At 52.7% G+C, this 21080-nt stretch overlaps 2 protein-coding genes and 2 long non-coding RNA genes across 16 annotated transcripts in view; 2 read left to right on the top strand and 2 right to left on the bottom strand.

Moving 5' to 3' along the window:
* GYS1 (glycogen synthase 1) overlaps window positions 1-4555 on the bottom strand; it is a 35622-nt gene extending 31067 nt beyond the window's left edge. For all 4 annotated transcript variants that reach the window (XM_085045698.1, XM_085045699.1, XM_085045700.1 and 1 more), the window contains exons 1-2: window positions 4402-4555; window positions 743-860 (exon numbers count right to left, since the gene is read on the bottom strand). In XM_085045698.1, coding sequence (XP_084901824.1) covers window positions 743-860 — 118 coding nt within the window. In that variant the 5' untranslated portion in view covers window positions 4402-4555. The remainder of the gene's footprint in view (window positions 1-742; window positions 861-4401) is intronic.
* Window positions 4556-5734: 1179 nt separating this feature from the next.
* Window positions 5735-6055, top strand: LOC146422918 (uncharacterized). The gene is made up of 2 exons (XR_014847827.1): window positions 5735-5775; window positions 5841-6055. It is a non-coding gene; the product is annotated as an uncharacterized LOC146422918 (long non-coding RNA).
* Window positions 6056-6511: 456 nt separating this feature from the next.
* RUVBL2 (RuvB like AAA ATPase 2) overlaps window positions 6512-21080 on the top strand; it is a 25018-nt gene continuing 10449 nt past the window's right edge. Inside the window, exons 1-10 of one of the 10 annotated variants that reach the window (XM_085045680.1) lie at window positions 6512-6697; window positions 9148-9196; window positions 10219-10274; window positions 10361-10502; window positions 12840-12969; window positions 14745-14811; window positions 16633-16739; window positions 18855-18948; window positions 19783-19812; window positions 20836-20929. In XM_085045680.1, the coding sequence (XP_084901806.1) occupies window positions 6686-6697; window positions 9148-9196; window positions 10219-10274; window positions 10361-10502; window positions 12840-12969; window positions 14745-14811; window positions 16633-16739; window positions 18855-18948; window positions 19783-19812; window positions 20836-20929 (781 nt within the window). In that variant the 5' untranslated portion in view covers window positions 6512-6685. Of the gene's footprint in view, window positions 6698-9147; window positions 9197-10218; window positions 10275-10360; window positions 10503-10588; window positions 10627-10826; window positions 10847-10970; window positions 10993-11084; window positions 11105-11147; window positions 11210-11284; window positions 11335-12839; window positions 12970-14744; window positions 14812-16632; window positions 16740-18854; window positions 18949-19782; window positions 19813-20400; window positions 20431-20805; window positions 20930-21080 lie in introns of those variants that run through there. The other 9 variants (XM_085045679.1, XM_085045677.1, XM_085045678.1 and 6 more) reach the window with 9 other exon arrangements.
* LOC146422917 (uncharacterized) lies at window positions 14753-15339 on the bottom strand. The gene is made up of 3 exons (XR_014847828.1): window positions 15295-15339; window positions 15123-15202; window positions 14753-14835 (listed from the first exon to the last, which is right to left on the bottom strand). It is a non-coding gene; the product is annotated as an uncharacterized LOC146422917 (long non-coding RNA).

Here is a 21080-nt window from a genome sequence, read left to right as displayed (position 1 = left end):
CAGGCTGCTCCTGATGGGTTTTGGGGGATCCCAGGGAGATTTTGGAGGGATTTTGGGGGGTCCCAGAGAGTATTTCGGGGCTCCCAGGTGGATTTTGGGATTTTTTTGGGATTTTTTTTGGGTCTCACCTTTGTTGGCCACCTCCCAGGTGGATTTTGGGTTTCCCAGGTGTATTTTGGGGTTCCCAGCTGGTTTTTGGGGTTTCCAGATGTATTTTTGGGATTTTTTTTTGGGGTGATTTTGGGTTTTTTGAGGTCTCACCTTTGTTGGCCACCTCCCAGGTGGATTTCGGGGTTCCCAGGTGTATTTTGGGATTTTTTTGAGGTCTCACCTTTGTTAGCCACCTCCCAGGTAGATTTTGGGGTGATTTTGGGTTTCCCAGGTGTATTTTGGGGTTTTTTTGGGTTTTTGCGGTTCCCAGGTGTATTTTTGGGGTCTCACCTTTGTTGGCCACCTCCCAGGTGGATTTTCGGGGTTCCCAGGTAGATTTTGGGTTTTTTTGGGATTCCCAGGTGTATTTTTGGGGTCTCACCTTTGTTGGCCACCTCCCAGTCAGATTTTGGGATTTTTTTGGGGTGATTTTGGATTTTTTGGGGTCTCACCTTTGTTGGCCACCTCCCAGGTGTATTTTTGGGGTTCCCAGGTGTATTTCAGGGTTCCCAGGTGTATTTTTGGGGTTCCCAGGTGTATTTTGGGGGTTGGCCACCTCCCAGGTGTATTTAGGATTTTTTTGGGGTCTCACCTTTGTTGGCCACCTCCCAGGCCACCTCGAAGAGCACGACGTTCTCGGGGGCTCCAGGCCCACCCCAGTCCTCCAGCCCCGGCAGGGAGCTCACCGACACGCTGCGCGCCAGCGGCATCTGGGGAGCAAAATTTGGGGGGTCTGGGGTCACCCAGGGGTCAGCCAGGGGTCACTGAGGGGTCACCGAGGGGTCACGGGACCCCAAAAATGGGGGGTGGGGAATGGGACCCCAAAATATCACAGATTTACCCCAAAATCCTCTGGTTTTGGGATAAAATTAATGAGAATTTTGGGGTTTTAAAAACTGGGGGGCAAAATTTGGGGGTCTGGGGTCACCCAGGGGTCACCCAGGGGTCACAGAGAGGTCACCCAGGGGTCACGGGACCCCCGAATTGGGGGGTGGGGATGGGACCCCAAAATAGCACAGATTGACCCCAAAATATTACAGATTTACCCCAAAATTGCACAGATTTACCCCAAAATTCTCTGGTTTTGGGAGAGAATTTGTGAGAATTTTGGGGTTTTAAAAATTGGGGGGCGAAATTTGGGGGGTCAGGGGTCACCCAGGGGTCACAGAAAGGTCATCCAGGGGTCAGCCAGGGGTCATGGGACCCCCGAATTGGCGGGGTGAGGAATGGGACCCCAAAAAACAGCACTGGGACCCCAAAATAGCACAGATTTACCCCAAATTTTTCTGGTTTTGGGAGGAAATTTGTGAGAGTTTTGGGGTTTTAAAAATAAGGGGCAAAATTTGGGTCTGGGGTCATCCAGGGGTCACAGAAAGGTCACCCGGGGGTCACGGGACCCCAAAAATGGGGGGTGGGGATGGGACCCCAAAATATTACAGATTTACCCCAAAATTTTCTGGTTTTGGGAGAGAATTTGTGAGAATTTTGGGGTTTTAAAAACTGGGGGGCGAAATTTGGGGGGTCTGGGGTCACCCAGGGGTCACCCAGGGTCAGCCAGGGGTCACGGGACCCCGAATTGGGGGGTGGGGAATGGACCCCAAAACAGCACTGGGACCCCAAAATAGCACAGATTTACCCCAAAATTTTCTGGTTTTGGGAGAGAATTTGTGAGAATTTTGGGGTTTTAAAAACTGGGGGGCGAAATTTGGGGGGTCTGGGGTCACCCAGGGGTCACCCAGGGGTCACGGGACCCCCAAATTGAGGGGGTGGGGATGGGACCCCAAAATAGCACAGATTGACCCCAAAATATTACAGATTTACCCCAAAATTCTCTGGTTTTGGGAGAGAATTTGTGAGAATTTTGGGGTTTTAAAAACTGGGGGGCGAAATTTGGGGGGTCTGGGGTCACCCAGGGGTCACAGAGAGGTCACCCGGGGGTCAGCCAGGGGTCACGGGACCCCCGAATTGGGGGGTGGGGATGGGACCCCAAAATATCACAGATTGACCCCAAAATTTTCTGGTTTTGGGAGAAAATTTGTGAGAATTTTGGGGTTTTAAAAACTGGGGGGCGAAATTTGGGGGGTCAGGGGTCACCCAGGGGTCACAGAGAGGTCACCCGGGGGTCAGCCAGGGGTCACGGGACCCCAAAAATGGGGAGATGGGCAATGGGACCCCAAAATAGCACTGAGATCCCCAAAATTTTCTGGTTTTGGGAGAGAATTTGTGAGAATTTTGGGGTTTTAAAAACTGGGGGGCGAAATTTGGGGGGTCTGGGGTCACCCAGGGGTCACAGAGAGGTCACTCAGGGGTCACAGGACCCCAAAAATGAGGGGATGGGGATGGGACCCCAAAAACATCACTGAAATCCCCAAAATTCTCTGGTTTTGGGAAAAAATTTATGAGAATTTTGGGGTTTTAAAAATAGGGGACAAAATTTGGGGGTCTGGGGTCACCCAGGGGTCACAGAAAGGTCACCCAAGGGTCAGCCAGGGGTCACAGGACCCCAAAAATGGGGGAATGGGGGATGGGACCCCAAAAAACATCAGCAAGATCCCCAAAATTCTCTGGTTTTGGGAAAAAATTTATGAGAATTTTGGGGTTTTAAAAACTGGGGGGACATGGGGAGACCCCAAAATTGGGGAGGGGGAGTCACAGGAGGGTCTCGGGACCCCCAAATTGGGGCGGGGGGCTCCTCAGAACTCCGGGTGACCCCAAAATTGGGGGAAAATGGGGAGATTCCCACCCCAGAGACCCCCATGGGACCCCCAGCCCCCTCCCCAAATATCCCCCCAGGACCCCAAAACCCCCCCCGAGGACACCTTTTGGGACCCCCACCCACCCATGGGTGCCCCCCGAGACCCCCGAGACCCCCAAAACCCACCCCGGGACCCCCAAAACCCCCCTGAGACCCCCAGAACCCCCCTGAGACCCCAGAAACCCCTCGAGACCCACCCTGGGACCCCAAAACCACCCCAGGACCCCCTGGGACCATTACAGCCCCCATGACCCCCATAAGCCCTCCCGAGACCCCCAGAACCCCCCGGGACCCCCAGGAACGCCCAAAACCCCCCACGAGACCCCAGAACCCCTGAGACCCCCAGGAACCCCCTCCGGGACCCCCATTAGCAGCCACCCCGTGACCCCCCCCCAAACCCCCCAGGACCACCCCGAGACCCCTGAGACCCCCGGCACCCCCAGAACCACCCTTCAGGACCCCTGAACCACCCCAGGACACCCAGAACCCCCGGGACCCCCAAAACCCCCCGAGAGCCACCCTGGGACCCCCAGAAACCCCTCAGGATCCCCCGGGACCCACCCCAGGAACCCCCTGAGAACACCCTCACCCCTGGGACCCTTTGGGACCCCCACCCACCCATGGGTGCCCTCGGGACCCCAGGACCCCCTGAGACCCCCAGACACCCCGACCCCGAGAACCCCGGGACTCCCACAACCCTCTCGAGACCCACCCCGGGACCCCAGGACACCCCTGAGACCCCCAGGACCCCCAGGGACCCCTGCCCCACCCATGGGTGACCTCGAGACCCCAAAACCCCCTGAGACCCCCAGACCACCCGGGACCCCATTAGCAGCGTGCCCCCATGACCCCATAACCCCTCAAGACCCCCAGAACCCCGGAGACTCCCTTAGCCCCCCTCCCCAAATCACCCCCACCCCATAACCCTAGGACCCAGCCACCCATGGGTGACACCCCAGGACCCCGAGACCCCTTGAAGACCCTAGAGACCTCCAGGACCCCCAAAACTCCTTCAAGACCCCCCAGCCCCCTCCCCAAACACCCCCACCCCATAACCCCTTAAGGACCCCCACCCACCCCTGGGTGACCCCCAGCCCCCATAAGACCCCCCAGACCCCTCTGAGAACCCCAGAGACCCCCAAAGACACCCCGAGACCCCCAAGACCCTCCTCAAATCAGCCCCCACCCCATAACCCCCTTGGGGACCCCCACCCACCCAGGGTGACCCCAGCTTCCCTCACCGCCCCTGTCCAGCCCCCCTGAAGACCCCCAAAGACCCCCAGGACCCCCTGCGGACCCCTCGAGACCCCCAGCCCTCCCCCAAATCACCCCCCACCCCCTTCCAAACTTCTCCAACTCCCCCCAGCCCCCCCCGGGCTCTCCCCCAGCCCCGTGGGACCCCCGGCCCGGCCCAGCCCCTCCCCCCAGGGGGGTCCCGGGGGGGTCTCAGGCCCCGGGGGGGTCCCGGGGGGTCTCTCCCGCCGCCCCCCCCTCACCTCCCCGCGCGGCCGCAGCTGATCGCGGAATGACCCCTCCCGCGCCCCGTCCGCAGGCCACGCCCCCTCCCCCGCCGGGGCCACGCCCCCCGCGCTGATTGGTCAGATCGGGGGGAGAGGGGGGACGGGAGGGGGGCAAGGGGGGGGTCCATCTTAAAGGGGCAATGGCGGCTTAAAGGGGCAACGGAGCCTTAAAGGGGCAATGGGGGTTAAAGGGGCAATGGGGGTTAAAGGGGCAATGGGGGTTAAAGGGGCAATGGGGTTAAGGGGCAATGGGGGGTTAAAGGGGCAATGGGGGTTAAAGGGGTAATGGGGGTTAAAGGGGCAATGGGGGGCGCTGAGTGGGGACGGGGGAGGGGATTGTGGGGGGCTGGTTGTGGGGCGGGCGGGGGTTGTGGGGCTGGTTGTGGGGCTGGGACACGTTGTGGGGCTGGGACTCGGTATGGGGCTGGTTGTGGGGCTGGCTGGGGTTATGGGGCTGGAACACGGTATGGGGCTGGTTGTGGGGCAGGCTGGGGTTATGGGGCTGGTTGTGGGGCTGGGACACGTTATGGGGCTGGGACTCGGTATGGGGCTGTGACACGGTATGGGGCTGTGACACGTTATGGGGCTGGTTGTGGGGCAGGCTGGGGTTATGGGGCTGGTTGTGGGGCTGGGACACGTTATGGGGCTGGGACTCGGTATGGGGCTGTGACACGGTATGGGGCTATGACACGTTATGGGGCTGGTTGTGGGGCTGGGACACGTTATGGGGCTGGGACTCGGTATGGGGCTGTGACACGGTATGGGGCTATGACACGTTATGGGGCTGGTTGTGGGGCAGGCCGGGGTTATGGGGCTGGTTGTGGGGCTGGACACGTTATGGGGCTGGTTGTGGGGCTGGGACACGTTGTGGGGCTGGGACTCGGTATGGGGCTGGGACACGTTATGGGGCTATGACACGTTATGGGGCTGGTTGTGGGGCTGGCTGGGGTTATGGGGCTGTGACACGGTATGGGGCTGGTTGTGGGGCGGGCTGGGGTTGTGGGGCAGGTTATGGGGCTGTGACACGTTATGGGGCTGGTTGTGGGGCAGGCCGGGGTTATGGGGCTGGGACTCGGTATGGGGCTGGTTGTGGGGCGGGCGGGGGTTGTGGGGCAGGTTATGGGGCTGGGACAAATTATGGGGCTGCTTGTGGGGTGGGTTGGGGTTATGGGGTCGGTTATGGTATCCATGGGGTGGTTATGGGGTTGTGGGGTTTGTTATGGGGTGTCTATGGGAGTTATGGGGCAGGTTATGGGGTTTCTATGGGGCAAGTAATGCGCTGGTTAGGGAGTTATGGGGGAAAGTTATGGGGCAGGTTATGGGGCAGGTTATGGGGTGTCTATGGGGCAAGTAATGGGCTGGTTAGGGAGTTATGGGGCAGGTTATGGGGATGCTTATGGGGCGCTTTAGGGCAGGTTATGGGGCGCCTATAGGGCAGGTTATGGGGCGCCTATAGGGCAGGTTATGGGGTGTCTATAGGGCAGGTTATGGGGCGCCTATAGGGCAGGTTATGGGGCGCCTATAGGGCAGGTTATGGGGTGTCTATAGGGCAGGTTATGGGGTGCTTTAGGGTCGGTTATGGGGCGCCTGTAGGGCAGGTTATGGGGCGCCTTTAGGGCAGGTTATGGGGTGCTTTAGGGCAGGTTATGGGGTGTCTATAGGGCAGGTTATAGGGCGCCTTTAGGGCAGGTTATGGGGTGCTTTAGGGCAGGTTATGGGGTCCCTACAGGGCAGGTTATAGGCTGGGGCTATGGGGTTGCTGTAGGATATTTATAGGACTGTGGGATGTCTATGGGGCGGGTTAGGGAACAGTTATGGGGCTGTGGAGCATCTATGAGGCAGATGGTGGGCCTGTGGGGCGCCTATGGGGCAGTTTATGGGGCTGGTTATGGGGTTGTGGGGCAGTCAGGGGGTAGATTATGGGGCTGTGGGGCAGTTTGGGGTTGTGACACACCTCATGGGGCTGATTTTGGGGCGGTTATAGCGGTGTGAGGCATCTAGGGGCAGTTTACGGGGTTAGGGACAGGCTCTGGGTCCGGTGTTGAGGTTTTGGGGTCGAATTTGGGGTCGATTTTGGGGTTCTGAGGTCGATTTTGGGGCCGCCCCCCCCAAAGGGGCCCCCCGGCGGTGCTGGAGGACCGCGCACCATAGAGAGGAGCGGCCAGAGCGGCCTCTCCCGCCTTAGCCCCGCCTCTCTATTCGCAACGTCACTTCCGGCCGGGAGAGCGCGAGGGCAGCGCGGGAGAGAAGCGGCGCCGCCATGGCAACGGCGGTGGGGGAGGGGAACGGGCGGATTTGGGGGGATTTTGGGGGTCTGAGGGGATTGGGGAGGTTGTGGGGGAAATCCTGAGGGGAATCCGGGGGTTTTGAGGGGGATTCGGGGGGTCCTTGGGGTGTCTGAGGGGTGCCGCGAGGGAATGAGGGGATATTGTGAGGGAATGAGGGGATGTCGTGAGGGGATGAGGGAGTCCTGAGGGTATTTTGGGGGATTTCTGAGGGGATTCGGGGGTCTAGAAGGTGTCCTGAGGGCGATTCGGGGGTCCTGAGGGGTGCCGTGAGGGAATGAGGAGATGGCGGGAATGTCGTGAGGGGATGAGGGGGTATCGTGAGGGGATGGGGAATCCCTGAGGGTATTTTGGGGGGTTTCTGAGGGGCATGTGGGGTCCTGAGGGTATTTGGGGATTCTGGGGTGTTTGAGGGTGCAGGAGGGTATGAGGAGTTCTCGGAGGGAATGGGGGGATATCGTGAGGGGATGAGGGAGTCCTGAGGATATTTTGGGAATTTTCTGAGGGGATTAGTGGGTCTGGGGGGATCCTGAGGGGGATTCGGGGGTCCTGTGGGGATTTTGGGGGATCTGAGGGGATTGGGGAAGTTATGGGGAAAATCCTGAGGGGAATTCGGGAGTCCTGAGGGTGTCTGAGGGGTGCCGTGAGGGAATGAGGGGATGGCGGGAATGTCGTGAGGGGATGAGGAGATGTCGTGAGGGGATGGGAAATCCATGAGGGTATTTTCTGAGGGGATTCGGGGATCCTGAGAGTGTCTGAGGGGTGCCGCGTGGGAATGAGGAGATATCGTGAGGGAATGAGGGGATATCATGAGGGGGTGAGGGAGTCCTGAGGGTATTTTGGGGAGTTTCTGAGGGAATTCGGGGGTCCTGAGGGTGTCTGAGGGGTGCTGTGAGGGAATGAGGAGATGGCGGGAATGTCGTGAGGGGATGAGGGGGTATCGTGAGGGGATGGGGAATCCATGAGGGTATTTTGGGGGATTTCTGAGGGGCATTCGGGGGTCCTGAAGGGGATTCGGGGATTCTGGGGGTGTCTGAGGGGTGCCGTGAGGGAATAAGGGGATATCATGAGGGGATGAGGGAGTCCTGAGGGTATTTTGGGGAATTTCTGAGGGGATTAGTGGGTCCGGAAGGTGTCCTGAGGGGCATTCGGGGGTCCTGAGGGGGATTTGGGGATTCTGGGGGTGTCTGAGGGGTGCCGTGAGGGAATGAGGAGATATCGTGAGGGAATGAGGGAGTCCTGAGGGTATTTTGCGGGGTTTATGAGGGGATTAGGGGATCTGGGAGAGTCCTGAGGGGAATTCGGGGGTCCTGAGGGTGTCTGAGGGGTTCTGTGAGGGAATGGGGGGATGTCGTGAGGGGATGAGGGAGTCCTGAGGATATTTTGGGAATTTTCTGAGGGGATTAGTGGGTCTGGGAGGATCCTGAGGGGGATTCGGGGTCCTGTGGGGATTTTGGGGATCTGAGGGATTGGGGAAGTTAAGGAAAATCTAAGGGGAATTCGGGGGTCCTGAGGGTGTCTGAGGGGTGCCGTGAGGGAATGAGGGGATGGCGGGAACGTCGTGAGGGGATGAGGGAATATCGTGTGGGGATGGGGAATCCATGAGGGGATTTTGGGGGATTTCTGAGGGGATTAGGGGTTCTGGAAGGTGTTCTGAGGGGGATTTGGGGAGTTCTGAGGGGATTTGGGCTGGTCTGAGGGGATTTGGGCTGGTCTGAGGGATTTTGGGGTGGTGTGAGGGGATTTGGGGTCTCTGAGGGGATTTGGGGTCTCTGAGGGGATTTGGGGTGCTCTGAGGGGTTTGGGGTCTCTGAGGGAATTTGGGGTCTCTGAGTGAGTTTTGGGGTGCTCTGAGGGGATTTGGGGTCTCTGAGAAGGATTTGGGGTCTCTGAGAAGGATTTGGGGTCTCTGAAGGGATTTAGGGTGGTCTGAGGGGATTTGGGGTCTCTGAGGGGTTTGGGGTCTCTGAGGGGATTTGGGGTCTCTTGAGTGAGTTTTGGGGTGCTCTGAGGGGATTTGGGGTCTCTGAGAAAGATTTGGGGTGTCTGAAGGGATTTAGGGTGGTCTGAGGGGATTTGGGGTCTCTGAGGGGTTTGAATTCCAAAGCCCCAAGAGGGGGTTTGGGGTGCTCTGAGGGGTTTGGGGTGCTCTGAGGGGATTTGGGGTCTCTGAGGGGGTTTGGGGTCTCTGAGAGGTTTGGGGTGCTCTGAGGGGATTTGGGGTCTCTGAGAAGGATTTGGAGTCTCTGAGGGGGTTTGGGGTCTCTGAGTGAGTTTTGGGGTCTCTGAGGGGTTTGAATTCCAAAACCCCAAGATGGGATTTGGGGTTTCTGGGAAATCCCCAAAGCCCTTTGGGGTCCCTGAGGCTCTGGGGGAGCTGAACTCAGGATTTTGGGACCCCCAGGGTGACCCCAAACCCCCCAATTTCCCCCCACAGACCCCCAAAGTCCCCGAGGTTCGGGATGTCACCCGGATCGAGCGAATTGGTGAGAAAATCCACTTTTTTGGGGGATTTTAGGGGATTTTAGGGGATTTTCTCCTCTCTTTTAGGAGACCCCCACCCTATTTTGGGGGTCCCATGCTGTTTTTAGGGGGCTTTAGGTGATCCTTGAGTTGGTTTATTAAGTATTAATTAATTATTTCAGATTTCCGTGCTCTTAATTTTTTGAGATTAATAAATAATAATTAATAATAGCTGGTAGTAATTAAATATAACTGTTAGGTACCAGTAGTGAAATATTGTTGATTATAATTGAATGTTATTTCTATTACTACTATATTGTAATTACAATATTAATAGTTAATATTAATAATATCATATTTATTAGTATTATTGATATAATAATAATATTGTAATATATAATAATATTATATTATAATATTATAATAGTATTTTAATATTATTAGTGTTATTAATTTTTGTTTAATTTTTATTCTTACACTGAAGTTATTTAATAGAGGCTTTTATTGATGTTATTGCTTTTTAATTTTCATTTTTACATTAAAATTATGTAGTACAGGGTTGTATTAACATTAAATCATTACTAAATGTGTATTATAGCAATACTAAGAATAGCTCATAATTAATTCTCTTAATTATTTCAAATTTCTGTTCTCAGGCAGCCGCTCCCACAACCAGCTGAGATTCCCTAAATAAATTTTAAAAAATATTAAAAAATTCCCCAAATAAACCCTAAATCCCCCTAAAACTGGGGGAATGGGGCTCAGGAATTTTGGGGGGTCACCCCTGATTTTTGGGGGGATTTAGGGTTAATTTAGGGATTTATTTAAATTTTTTTTAACCCCTAAATTGCCGTTCCCCAGGCGCTCCCTCCCACATCCAGCTGGGATTCCCTAAAGAAATTAAAAAAAAAATTTTTAAAAATCCCTAAAATTGGGTCAGGAGCCTCAGGAATTTTGGGGGGTCACCCCCGATTTTTGGGGGGATTTAGAGTTTATTTAAGGATTTATTTAATTTTTTTTTAACCCCTAAATTGCCGTTCCCCAGGCGCTCACTCCCACATCCGCGGGCTCGGCCTGGACGACGCTCTGGAGCCACGACAGGTATTGGGATTTTTTGAGTTTTTGGGGTTTCTGGGGGGTTCTGCACCCCCAAAATTTGGGGTTCAGCCCTCCCCGTGTCCCCCCAGGTGTCTCAGGGCATGGTGGGTCAGCTGTCTGCCCGGAGAGCCGCTGGGGTCATCCTGGAGATGATCAAGGAGGGGAAGATCGCCGGACGGGCCGTGCTGATAGCTGGGCAGCCTGGGACGGGGAAAACGGCTATTGCCATGGGTTTGTGAGACCAAAAATGTCCTAAAAATATCCTAAATCCATCCCAAAAATACCCCAAATCCATCCCAAATCCCTGTGCTGATAGCTGGGCAGCCTGGGACAGGGAAAACTGCCATTGCCATGGGTTTGTGAGCCTAAAATATCCTAAAAACATCCCAAATTCATCCCAAAACCATCCCTGTGCTGATAGCTGGGCAGCCTGGGACGGGGAAAACTGCCATTGCCATGGGTTTGTGAGACCAAAAAACCCCTAAATCCATCCCAAAAATACCCCAAATCCATCCCATCCATCCCTGTGCTGATAGCTGGGCAGCCTGGGACGGGGAAAACTGCCATTGCCATGGGTTTGTGAGACCAAAAAACCCCTAAATCCATCCCAAAAAACCCCTAAATCCATCCCAAAAATATCCCAAATCCATCCCAAAAATATCCCAAATCCCTGTGCTGATAGCCGGGCAGCCTGGGACAGGGAAAACTGCTATTGCCATGGGTTTGTGAGCCTAAAATATCCTAAAAACATCCCAAAAATACCCCAAATCCATCCCAAATCCCTGTGCTGATAGCCAGGCAGCCTGGGACAGGGAAAACGGCCATTGCCATGGGTTTGTGAGCCTAAAATACCCCAAAAATAACCCAAATTAATCCCAAAACCATCCCTGTGCTGATTGCTGGGCAGCCTGGGACGGGGAAAACTGCCATTGCCATGGGTTTGTGAGCCTAAAATACCCCAAAAATATCCTAAAAACATCCCAAAAATACCCCAAATCCATCCCATCCATTCCTGTGTTGATCGCTGGGCAGCCTGGGACGGGGAAAACGGCCATTGCCATGGGTTTGTGAGACCAAAAAACCCCTAAAATATCCTAAAAATATCCCAAAAACATCCCTGTGCTGATTGCTGGGCAAAATCTCCCCAAACCCTCCAAAATCCCCTCCAAATCCCCCCTAAACCCTCCAAACCCCCCAAAATTCCCCTCAAATCCCCTCCAAACCCCCCAAAATTCTCCTCAAATCCCCTCCAAATCCCCTCTAAAGCCCCCAAATCCCCCTGAAACCTCTCTAGTTCCCCCCCAAACCTCCCAATCCCCAAACCCCCAAACCCTCCAAATCTCAAATCCCTCACCCCCAAATCCCCCAAATCCTCCAAACCCCCAAAATTTTTCTAATTCCCCCAAAACCCCTAAATCCCCCATAACCCTCCAAACCTCCCCAAATCCCCCAAAATCTCCCAAACCCCCAAGCCCCCAAATCCCCTCAAATCCCAAATCTCCCCCAAAACCCCCAAATCTCCTCCAAATCACCCAAAATTCCCCCAAACCCTCCAATCCCCTCCAAACCCCCCAAATCCCCCCCCAAATCTTTCTAATTCCCCTCAAATCCCCCCAAATCCTCAACCCCCCAAATCCCCCAAAATCTCCCCAAATCCTCCAAACCCAAAATTCCCCTCAAATCCCCTCTAAAGCCCCAAATCCCCCAAAACCTCTTAGTTCCCCCCTAAACCTCCCAAATCCCCAAACCCCCAAATCCCCAAATCCTCTCCAAACCCCCAAACCCCCCAAAATTTTTAATTCCCCCAAAACCCCTAAATCCCCATAACCCCTCCAAACCTCCCCAAATCCCCCAAAATCTCCCAAACCCTCCAACCCCCAAATCCTCCAAATCACCCAAATCTCCCCAAAACCTCCCCAAAGCCCCCAAATCCTCCAAATCACTCAAAATTCCCCAATCCTCTCCCTCTAAAGCCCCCAAATCCCCGAAACCTCTCTAGTTCCCCCTAAACCTCCAATCCTCCCCAAATCCCCTCCAAACCCCCAAATCCTCCAAACCCTCCAAATCCCCCAAAATCTTTCTAATTCCCCTCCAACCCCCAAATCCCTCCAACCCAAATCCCTCCAATAGCCTCAAAACCCCCCAAATCCTCTCCAAACCCCAAATCCCCCAAATTTTTCTAATTCCCTCCAACCCCAAATCCCTCCAACCCCAAATCCCCTCCAAACCCCCAAATCCTCTCCAAACCACCCAAATCCCCCAAATTTTCTAATTCCTCCAAACCCCCAAATCCCCTCAACCCCCCAAATCCCCCAAATCCCTCTAAATCCCTCAAACCCCCAAATCCCCCAATCCTCAACCCCCTCCCCAAAAATCTCCCCCCCTCCAAGCCCCCAAATCCTCTCCAAATCACCCAAATTTCCCCAAAACCCCAATCTCCTCCAAATCCCCCAAAATCCTCCCAAATCCTCTCCAAACCCCCCCAAATCCCCCCCAAATTTTTCTAATTATCCCCAATCCCACAAATTACCCCCCAAATCCCCCCAAAATCCCCTTTTTCCCCCGCAGGCATGGCTCAGGCTCTTGGCCCCGACACTCCCTTCACGGCCATCGCGGGCAGCGAGATCTTCTCGCTGGAGATGTCCAGGACTGAGGCTCTGACCCAAGCCTTCCGCCGCTCCATCGGCGTGCGCATCAAGTACGGGGAGAACACGGGGGGATCCCCCAATTTGGGGGGTCTGGGCAGCTTTTGGGGGTCCCTGCAGGGGGTTTGGTGCTCCTGGGTGGTGGTTTGCTGTCGGGTTTGAGTTGCGTTTTACTTTTCGCTTTGTTTTCAGGATGCTCGTGTTGAATTTTTGAGGTTTTTCTCTCAAATTTTGGAGGTTTTTTCTCCAATTTTGATGACTCCACCCAAATTTTGGGGTCCCACACCACTTTTTGGGGTCCCTACAGGGTTTTTTGGTACTCCTGGTTGGTGTTTACCTGTCTGGTTTCAGTTGGGTTTTGTCTTTTACTACGTTTTTAGGGTAATCGTCTCAAATTTCTGAGGTTTTCTCTAGAATTTTTGAGTTTTTCTCTCAAATTTTTAGGTTTCCTCTCAAATTTTAGGGGTTTCCTCTCAAATTTTAGGGGTTTTCTCTCAAATTCTTGAGGTTTTCTCTCAAATTTTTTAGGTTTTCTCTCAAATTTTGATGATTCCCCCCAAATTTCAGGGTTCTCCCCAAATCTGGGGGGTCTGGGCAGCTTTTGGGGGTCCCTGCAGGGGGTTTGGTGCTCCTGGGTGGTGTTTTCCTCTCTGGTTTGAGTTGGGTTTTGCATTTCAGTTCACTTTTCAATTTGTTCGTCTTGAATTTTTGAAGTCTTCTGTCAAATTTTGATGATTCCACCCAAATTTTGGGGTGTCCACGCTGGTTTTGGGGTCCCACACCCCATTTTGGGGTCCCCACCCCTTGCTTTGTATCTCCTATTTCCTATTTTTGCATCCATTTTGAATTGTGTTTTATCTTTCCCTCCGTTTTCAGGATGCTCATCTCAAATTTTTGAGGTTTTCTCTCGAATTTTTGAGGTTTTTTGTCAAATTTTTGGGGTTTTCTCTCAATTTTTTGAGGTTTTCTCTCAAATTTCAATGATTCCCCCCAAATTTTGGGGTGCCCACCCCGGTTTTGGGGTCCCACACCCCATTTTGGGGTCCCTGCAGGGGGTTTGGTGCTCCTGGGTGGTGTTTTGCTCTCTGGTTTGAGTTGGGTTTTGCATTTCGCTTCACTTTCTAGGAGTTTATCTTGAATTTTTGAGGTTTTTCTCTCAAATTTTTGGAGGTTTTCTCTCAAATTTGTCTCAAATTTTGATGATTCCCCCCAAATTTCAGGGTTCTCCCCAAATCTGGGGGGTCTGGGCAGCTTTTGGGGGTCCCTGCAGGGGGGTTTGTTTCTCCTGGGTGGTGTTTTCATGTCGGGTTTGAATTGGGTTTTGCATTTCAGTTCACTTTGCAATTTGTTCTTGAATTTTTGAGGTTTTTCTCTCAAATTTTGGAGGTTTTCTCTCAAATTTTGATGATTCCACCCAAATTTTGGGGTGCCAACCCCGGTTTTGGGGTCCCTGCACCCAAATTTTGGGGTTTTTCCCTCATTTTTGGGATGTTTTTCCTGCAATTTTGGGATTCCCCACTCAAATTTTAGGGTTTTCCCTCATTTTTGGGGTGTTTCTCCACCCAAATTTTGGGTTTTTTCCCTCATCTTGGGGTGTTTCCCCCCAATTTTGGGATTCTCCACCCAAATTTTGGGGTTTTTCCCTCATTTTTAGGGTGTTTCTACCACAATTTTGGGATCTCCCATCCAAATTTTGGGGGTTTTCCCTCATTTTTGGGGGTTTTCCCCCCAATTTTGGGATCCCCCACCCAAATTTTGGGATTCCCCTCCCAAATATTGGGGGTTTTCCCTCATTTTTGGGGTATTTTTCCCTTTTTTTTCCTGACAGGGAGGAGACTGAGATCATCGAGGGAGAAGTTGTGGAGATCCAGATCGACCGGCCGGCCACGGGCACCGTGAGGAGAGACCCCAAAATCCATCTGGGACCCCAAAAATCATCTGGGGACCCCAAAATCCTTCCTGGGACCCCAAAAATCACCTCAGAGATCCCAAAAATTCTCCTGGGGACCCCAAAAATCCATCTGGGACCCCAAAAATCCATCTGGGACCCCAAAAATCACCTCAGGGACACCAAAAATCCTCCTGGGGACCCCAAAAATCCATCTGGGGACCCCCAAAATCACCTGAGGGACCCCAAAAATCACCTCAGGGACCTCAAAAATCCATCTGAGGACCCCAAAATACTCCCAGGGATCCTCAAAACCACCTTAGAGACCCCAAAAATCATCTGGGGACCCAAAAATCTCCTCAGGGACCCCAAAATCCCCTCAGGGACCCCAAAATCCCCTCAGGGACTCCAAAAATCCCCTCAGGGACCCCAAAATTCTCTTAAACCGTCTCAGGGACCCCAAAAATCCATCTGGGGACCCCAAAATCACCTCAGGGATCCCCAAAAATCTATCTTAGGGACCCCAAAATCCTCCTGAGGTCCCCAAAAATCCATCTGGGGACCCCAAAATCCTCCTGGGGACCCCAAAATCAGCTCAGAGACCCCAGAAATCCATTTGGGGACCCCAAAAATCCCCTCAGGGATACCAAAATTCTTTCAAGATCCCCAAAATCCCATGAGGGGACCCCAAAATCCTCCCAAAAACTCCCAAAATCCCCTCAGAGATCCCCAAAATCCTCTCAGGAATCCCAAAATCTTCCCAAAAAGCCCCAGAAATCTTCTCAGGGACCCCAAAATCCCCTCAGAGATCCCAAAATCCCCTCAGAGATCCCCAGAAATCCCCTCAAAAAGCCCCAGAATCCCCTCAAGGACCCCAAAAATCACCTCAGGGACCCCAAAAATCACCTCAGGGACCCCAAAAATCCTCTCAAGACCTCCCAAAATCCTGTGTGGGACCCCAAAATCACCTCAGAGACCCCAGAAATCCATCTGGGGACCCCAAAAATCCCCTCAGAGATCCCAAAATCACCTCAGAGGTCCCTCAAAATCCTCTCAAGAACCCCCAAAAATCCTCTGAGGGACCCCAAAAATCCTCCCAAAAACCCCCAAAATCTCCTCAGGGACCCCAAAAATCCTGCTGGGGACCCCAATATCCTCTTGGGGATCCCAAAATCACCTCAGAGACCCCAAAATCCCCTCAGGGATCCCCAAAATCTCCTCTTAGGGACCCCAAAATCCCCTCAGAGACCCCAAAAAGCTCCTCAGGGACCCCAAAAATCGCCTCAAGAACCCCAAAAATCCATCTGGGGACCCCAAAATCCTTTCAAGACCCCCCAAAATCCCCTCAGAGATCCCAAAAATCCATCTGGGGACCCCAAAAATCACCTGAGGGACCTCAAAATCCTCCTGGGGACCCCAAAAATCACCTCAGGGACCCCAAAATCCTCTCAAGAACCCCCAAAATCCTCTCAAAATCCCCTCAGAGATCCCCAAAACCCCCTTAGACACCCCAAAATCCTCTCAGAATACCCCAAAATCCCCCTGGGGACCCCAAAATCCCCTCAGGGATCCCAAAAATTCTCCCAGAATACCCCAAAATCCCCTCAGAGATCCCCAAAAATCCTCTCAAGACCCCCAAAATCCCCTCAGGGACCCCAAAAATCCTTCCATGGATCCCCAAAAATCCATCTGGGGACCACAAAAACCCCAAAAATCCTCTCAGGGACCCCAAAATCCCCTCAAAGACACCCCAAAATCCTCCCAAAAACCCCCAAAATCCCCCCAAAAACCCCCAAAATCCCCCAAAATTTCATTTTTCTCCTCCCAGGGCACGAAGGTGGGGAAGCTGACGCTGAAAACCACCGAGATGGAAACGATTTACGATTTGGGGGCAAAAATGATCGAAGCTCTGAGCAAGGAGAAGGTGCAGGCAGGGTGAGTGGGGGTCCCCAAAATCGGGGAGACCCCAAAATCTGGGGGACAGGCAGGAATTGGGGTGAGGAACCCCAAAATTTGGGTTGAGAACCCCAAAATTGGGGTAAAATCGTCCAAAATTTGTGGAAAATTGTGGATTTTGGGGGAAGATGATTGAGGGAGAAAATGCAGGTGGGGTGAGTGGGGGTCCCCAAAATCGGGGAGACCCCAAAATCGGGGTGGGGGACCCTAAAATTTGGGTGGAGAATCCCAAAATTTGGGTAAGATCATCCAAAATTTGGGGGAAATTTTGGATTTTGGGGGAAGATGATTAAGTAAGAAGGAAGGAGGAACGTTGGACCCAAAAAATGGGTGGAAAACCCCAAAATTGGGGGTGGTGGGACCTTGAAATTGGGGTGAGGACCCCAAAATTTGGGTTGAGGACCCCAAAATTGGGGTGGAGAACCCCAGAATTTGGGTGGGATCATCCAAAATTGGGGAGGAAATTCTGGATTTTGGGGGAAGATGATTGAGGGAGAAAATGCAGGTGGGGTGAGTGAAGTTTGACCCAAAAATGAGTGTAAAACCCCAAAATTGGGGGTTGCAGGACCTTGAAATTGGGATGAGGACCCCAAAATTCAGGTGGGGAGCCCCAAAATTTGGGTAAAATCGTCCAAAATTTGTGGAAAATTGTGGATTTTGGGGGAAGATGATTGAGGGAGAAAATGCAGGCAGGGTGAGTGGGGGTCCCCAAAACCGGGGAGACCCCAAAATCTGGGTGGAGGACCCTGAAATTGGGGTGGAGGACCCCAAAATTTGGGTGAGATCATCCAAAATTTGGGGGAAATTCTGGATTTTGGGGGAAGATGATTAAGGAAGAAGGAAGGAAAAACGTTGGACCCAAAGACCAAAATTGGGTGACCAAATTGGGTGGACCCAAAATTTGGGTAAAATCATCCAAAATTGGGGGGAAATTTTGGATTTTGGGGGAAGATGATTGAGGAAGAAGGAAGGAGGAACGTTGGACCCAAAAATAGGTGGAAAACCCCAAAATTGGAGGTTAGAGGACCTTGAAATTGGGATGGAGACCCAAAATTTGGGTGGAGGATCCCAAAATTCAGATGGGGGACCCCAAAATTTGAGTAAGATCATCCAAAATTTGGGGGAAATTCTGGATTTTGGGGGAAGATGATTGAGGGAGAAAATGCAGGTGAGGTGAGTGAAGTTGGACCCAAAAAATGGGTGGAAAACCCCAAAATTGGGGTTTGAGGACCTTGAAATTGGGATGGGGACCCCAAAATTGGGTGGAGAACCCCAAAATTGGGTGGAGAATCCCAAAATTTGGGTAAGATCATCCAAAATTTGGGGGAAATTTTGGATTTTGGGGGAAGATGATTAAGGAAGAAGGAAGGAAAAACGTTGGACCCAAAAAATGGGTGGAAAACCCCAAAATTGGGGGTTGGAGGACCTTGAAATTGGGGTGAGGACCCCAAAATTTGGGATGGGGAGTCCAAAATTCAGGTGGGATCATCCAAAATTTGGGGGAAATTCTGGATTTTGGGGGAAGATGATTGAGGGAGAAAATGCAGGTGAGGTGAGTGAAGTGGACCCAAAAAATGGGTGGAAACCCCAAAATTGGGAGTTAGGGGACCTTGAAATTGGGGTGGAGGACCCCAAAATTGGGGTGGAGAACCCCAAAATTTGGGGAAAATTATCCAAAATTTGTGGGAAATTTTGGATTTTGGGGGAAGATGAGAAGGTGAAGGTGAGGTGAGTGAAGTTGGACCCAAAAAATGGGTAAAAAACCCCAAAATTGGAGGTTGGAGGACCTTGAAATCAGGGTGGAGACCACAAAATTGGGGTGGAGAACCCCAAAATTGGGGTGGGGACCCCAAAATTTGGGTAAGATCATCCAAAATTTGGGGGAAATTTTGGATTTTGGGGGAAGATGATTGAGGAAGAAGGAAGGAGGAAGGTTGGACCCAAAAAATGGGTGGAAAACCCCAAAATTGGAGGCTAGAGGACCTTGAAATTGGGATGGAGACCCCAAAATTTGGGTGGAGGATCCCAAAATTTGGGGTGGAGGACCCCAAAATTTAGGATAACTCCCCAAAATGTGTATTTTTGGTGTCCCAGGGATGTCATCACCATCGACAAAGCCACGGGGAAGATCTCCAAGCTCGGTCGCTCCTTCACCAGGGCCAGAGACTACGACGCCATGGGGGCTCAGGTGGGGATTTTGGGGGGTTTTGGGGGCTTTTGGGGTCTCTGGGGCTTTTTGGGGTCTCTGGGGTCCTGGTGGATTTTGGGGGCCCAGGTGGGGATTTGGGGGCCTGTGGATTTTGGGGGCCTCTAGGGTTTTGGGGGTCTCAGGTAGGTTTTGTGGGCTTCAGGAGGATTTTGGGGTCTTAGGTGGATTTTGGGGGCTCAGGGGGATTTTGGGGGGCTCTGGGGGCTCAGGTGGGGTTTTTGGGGGCTCTGTGGGGTTCAGGTAGGATTTTGAGGGGCTCAGGTGAGTTTGGGGGTTCAGGTAGGATTTTGGGGGGCTCAGGTGGCTTTTAGGGGCTCAGGTAGGGGTTTTGGGGGCTCAGGTGGGGTTCAGGTAGGATTTTGGGGGGCTCTGGGGGGTTTTTGGGGGACTCTGGGGGGGTTTTGGGGGTCTCTGGGGGTCTCAGGCAGGTTTTGGGGTCCCCCTGACCCCCCAAATTTTCTGCCCCAGACCAAGTTCGTGCAGTGTCCCTCCCAGTAGGATTTTGGGGGTTTTTTGGGGGTCTCAAGGAGGATTTTGGGGGTCTCAGGATGATTTTGGGGTCTCCCCAGACCAAGTTCATGCAGTGTCCTGACAGGGAGGTTTTTGGGGTCTCAGGCAGGATTTTGGGGGTCTCAAGCAGGATTTTTGGGGTCTCAGGATGATTTTGGGGTCTCTCCCAGACCAAGTTCATGCAGTGTCCTGATGGGGAGGTTTTTGGGGTCTCAGGCAGGATTTTGGGGGTCTCAGGATGATTTTTTGGGGCTCTCAGGTGGATTTTTTGGGGTCTCAGGATGATTTTTGGGGTCTCTCCAGACCAAGTTCGTGCAGTGTCCTGATGGGGAGGTTTTTGGGGCTCTCAGGATGATTTTTGGGGTCTCAGGATGATTTTTGGGGTGTTCAAGGATGATTTTTGGGGTCTCTCCCCAAGTTCGTGCAGTGTCCTGACAGGGAGGTTTTTTGGGGCTCTCAGGTGGATTTTTTGGGGCTCTCAGGATGATTTTTGGGGTCTCAAGCAGGATTTTTGGGGTCTCCCCAGACCAAGTTCGTGCAGTGTACTGACGGGGATGTTTTTGGGGTCTCAGCATGATTTTTGGGGTCTCAGCATGATTTTTGGGGTCTCTCCCAGACCAAGTTTGTTCAGTGTCCTGACGGGGAGGGTTTTGGGGCTCTCAGGTGGGTTTTTGGGGGTCTCAGGATGATTTTTGGGGTCTCAGGATGATTTTTGGGGTCTCAGCATGATTTTTGGGGTGTTCAAGGATGATTTTGGGGTCTCCCCAGACCAAGTTCATGCAGTGTCTGGATGGGGAGGTTTTTGGGGTCTCAGGCAGGATTTTGGGGGTCTCAGGATGATTTTTTGGGGCTCTCAGGATGATTTTTTGGGGTCTCAGGATGATTTTTGGGGTCTCAGGATGATTTTTGGGGTCTCCCCAGACCAAGTTCATGCAGTGTCCTGACGGGGAGGTTTTTGGGGCTCTCAGGATGATTTTTTGGGCTCTCAGGTGGATTTTTTGGGCTCTCAGGATGATTTCTGGGGTCTCAGGATGATTTTTGGGGTCTCTCCCCAAGTTCGTGCAGTGTCCAGACGGGGAGGTTTTTGGGGTCTCAGGCAGGATTTTGGGGGTCTCAAGATGATTTTTGGGGTCTCAGGATGATTTTTGGGGCTCTCAGGATGATTTTTGGGGTCTCAAGATGATTTTTGGGGTCTCTGGATGATTTTTGGGGCTCTCAGGATGATTTTTGGGGTCTCTGGATGATTTTTGGGCTCTCAGGATGATTTTGGGGTCTCAGGATGATTTTTGGGGTGTTCAAGGATGATTTTGGGGTCTCTCTCCCCAGACCAAGTTTGTTCAGTGTCCTGACGGGGAGCTGCAGAAGCGCCGCGAGGTCGTTCACACTGTGTCGCTGCACGAGATCGACGTCATCAACTCCCGGACACAGGGGTTCCTCGCGCTCTTCTCGGGTATGATGGACCCCAAAAGTGACCCTAAAACTGACCCTAAAACCCCAAAACTGCACCTGAACCACCCCAGAGCTTCCTTGCGCTGTTTTCGGCTATGATGGACCCCAAAAGTGATCCCAAAACTGACCCTAAAACCCCAAAACTGACCCAA

This window comes from Lichenostomus cassidix, unplaced genomic scaffold, assembly GCF_008360975.1.
Source record: "Lichenostomus cassidix isolate B80296 unplaced genomic scaffold, HeHo_3.0 HiC_scaffold_38, whole genome shotgun sequence".
Classification (NCBI taxonomy): Eukaryota; Metazoa; Chordata; class Aves; order Passeriformes; family Meliphagidae; genus Lichenostomus; species Lichenostomus cassidix.
This window is presented reverse-complemented; position numbering and strand designations above follow the sequence as displayed.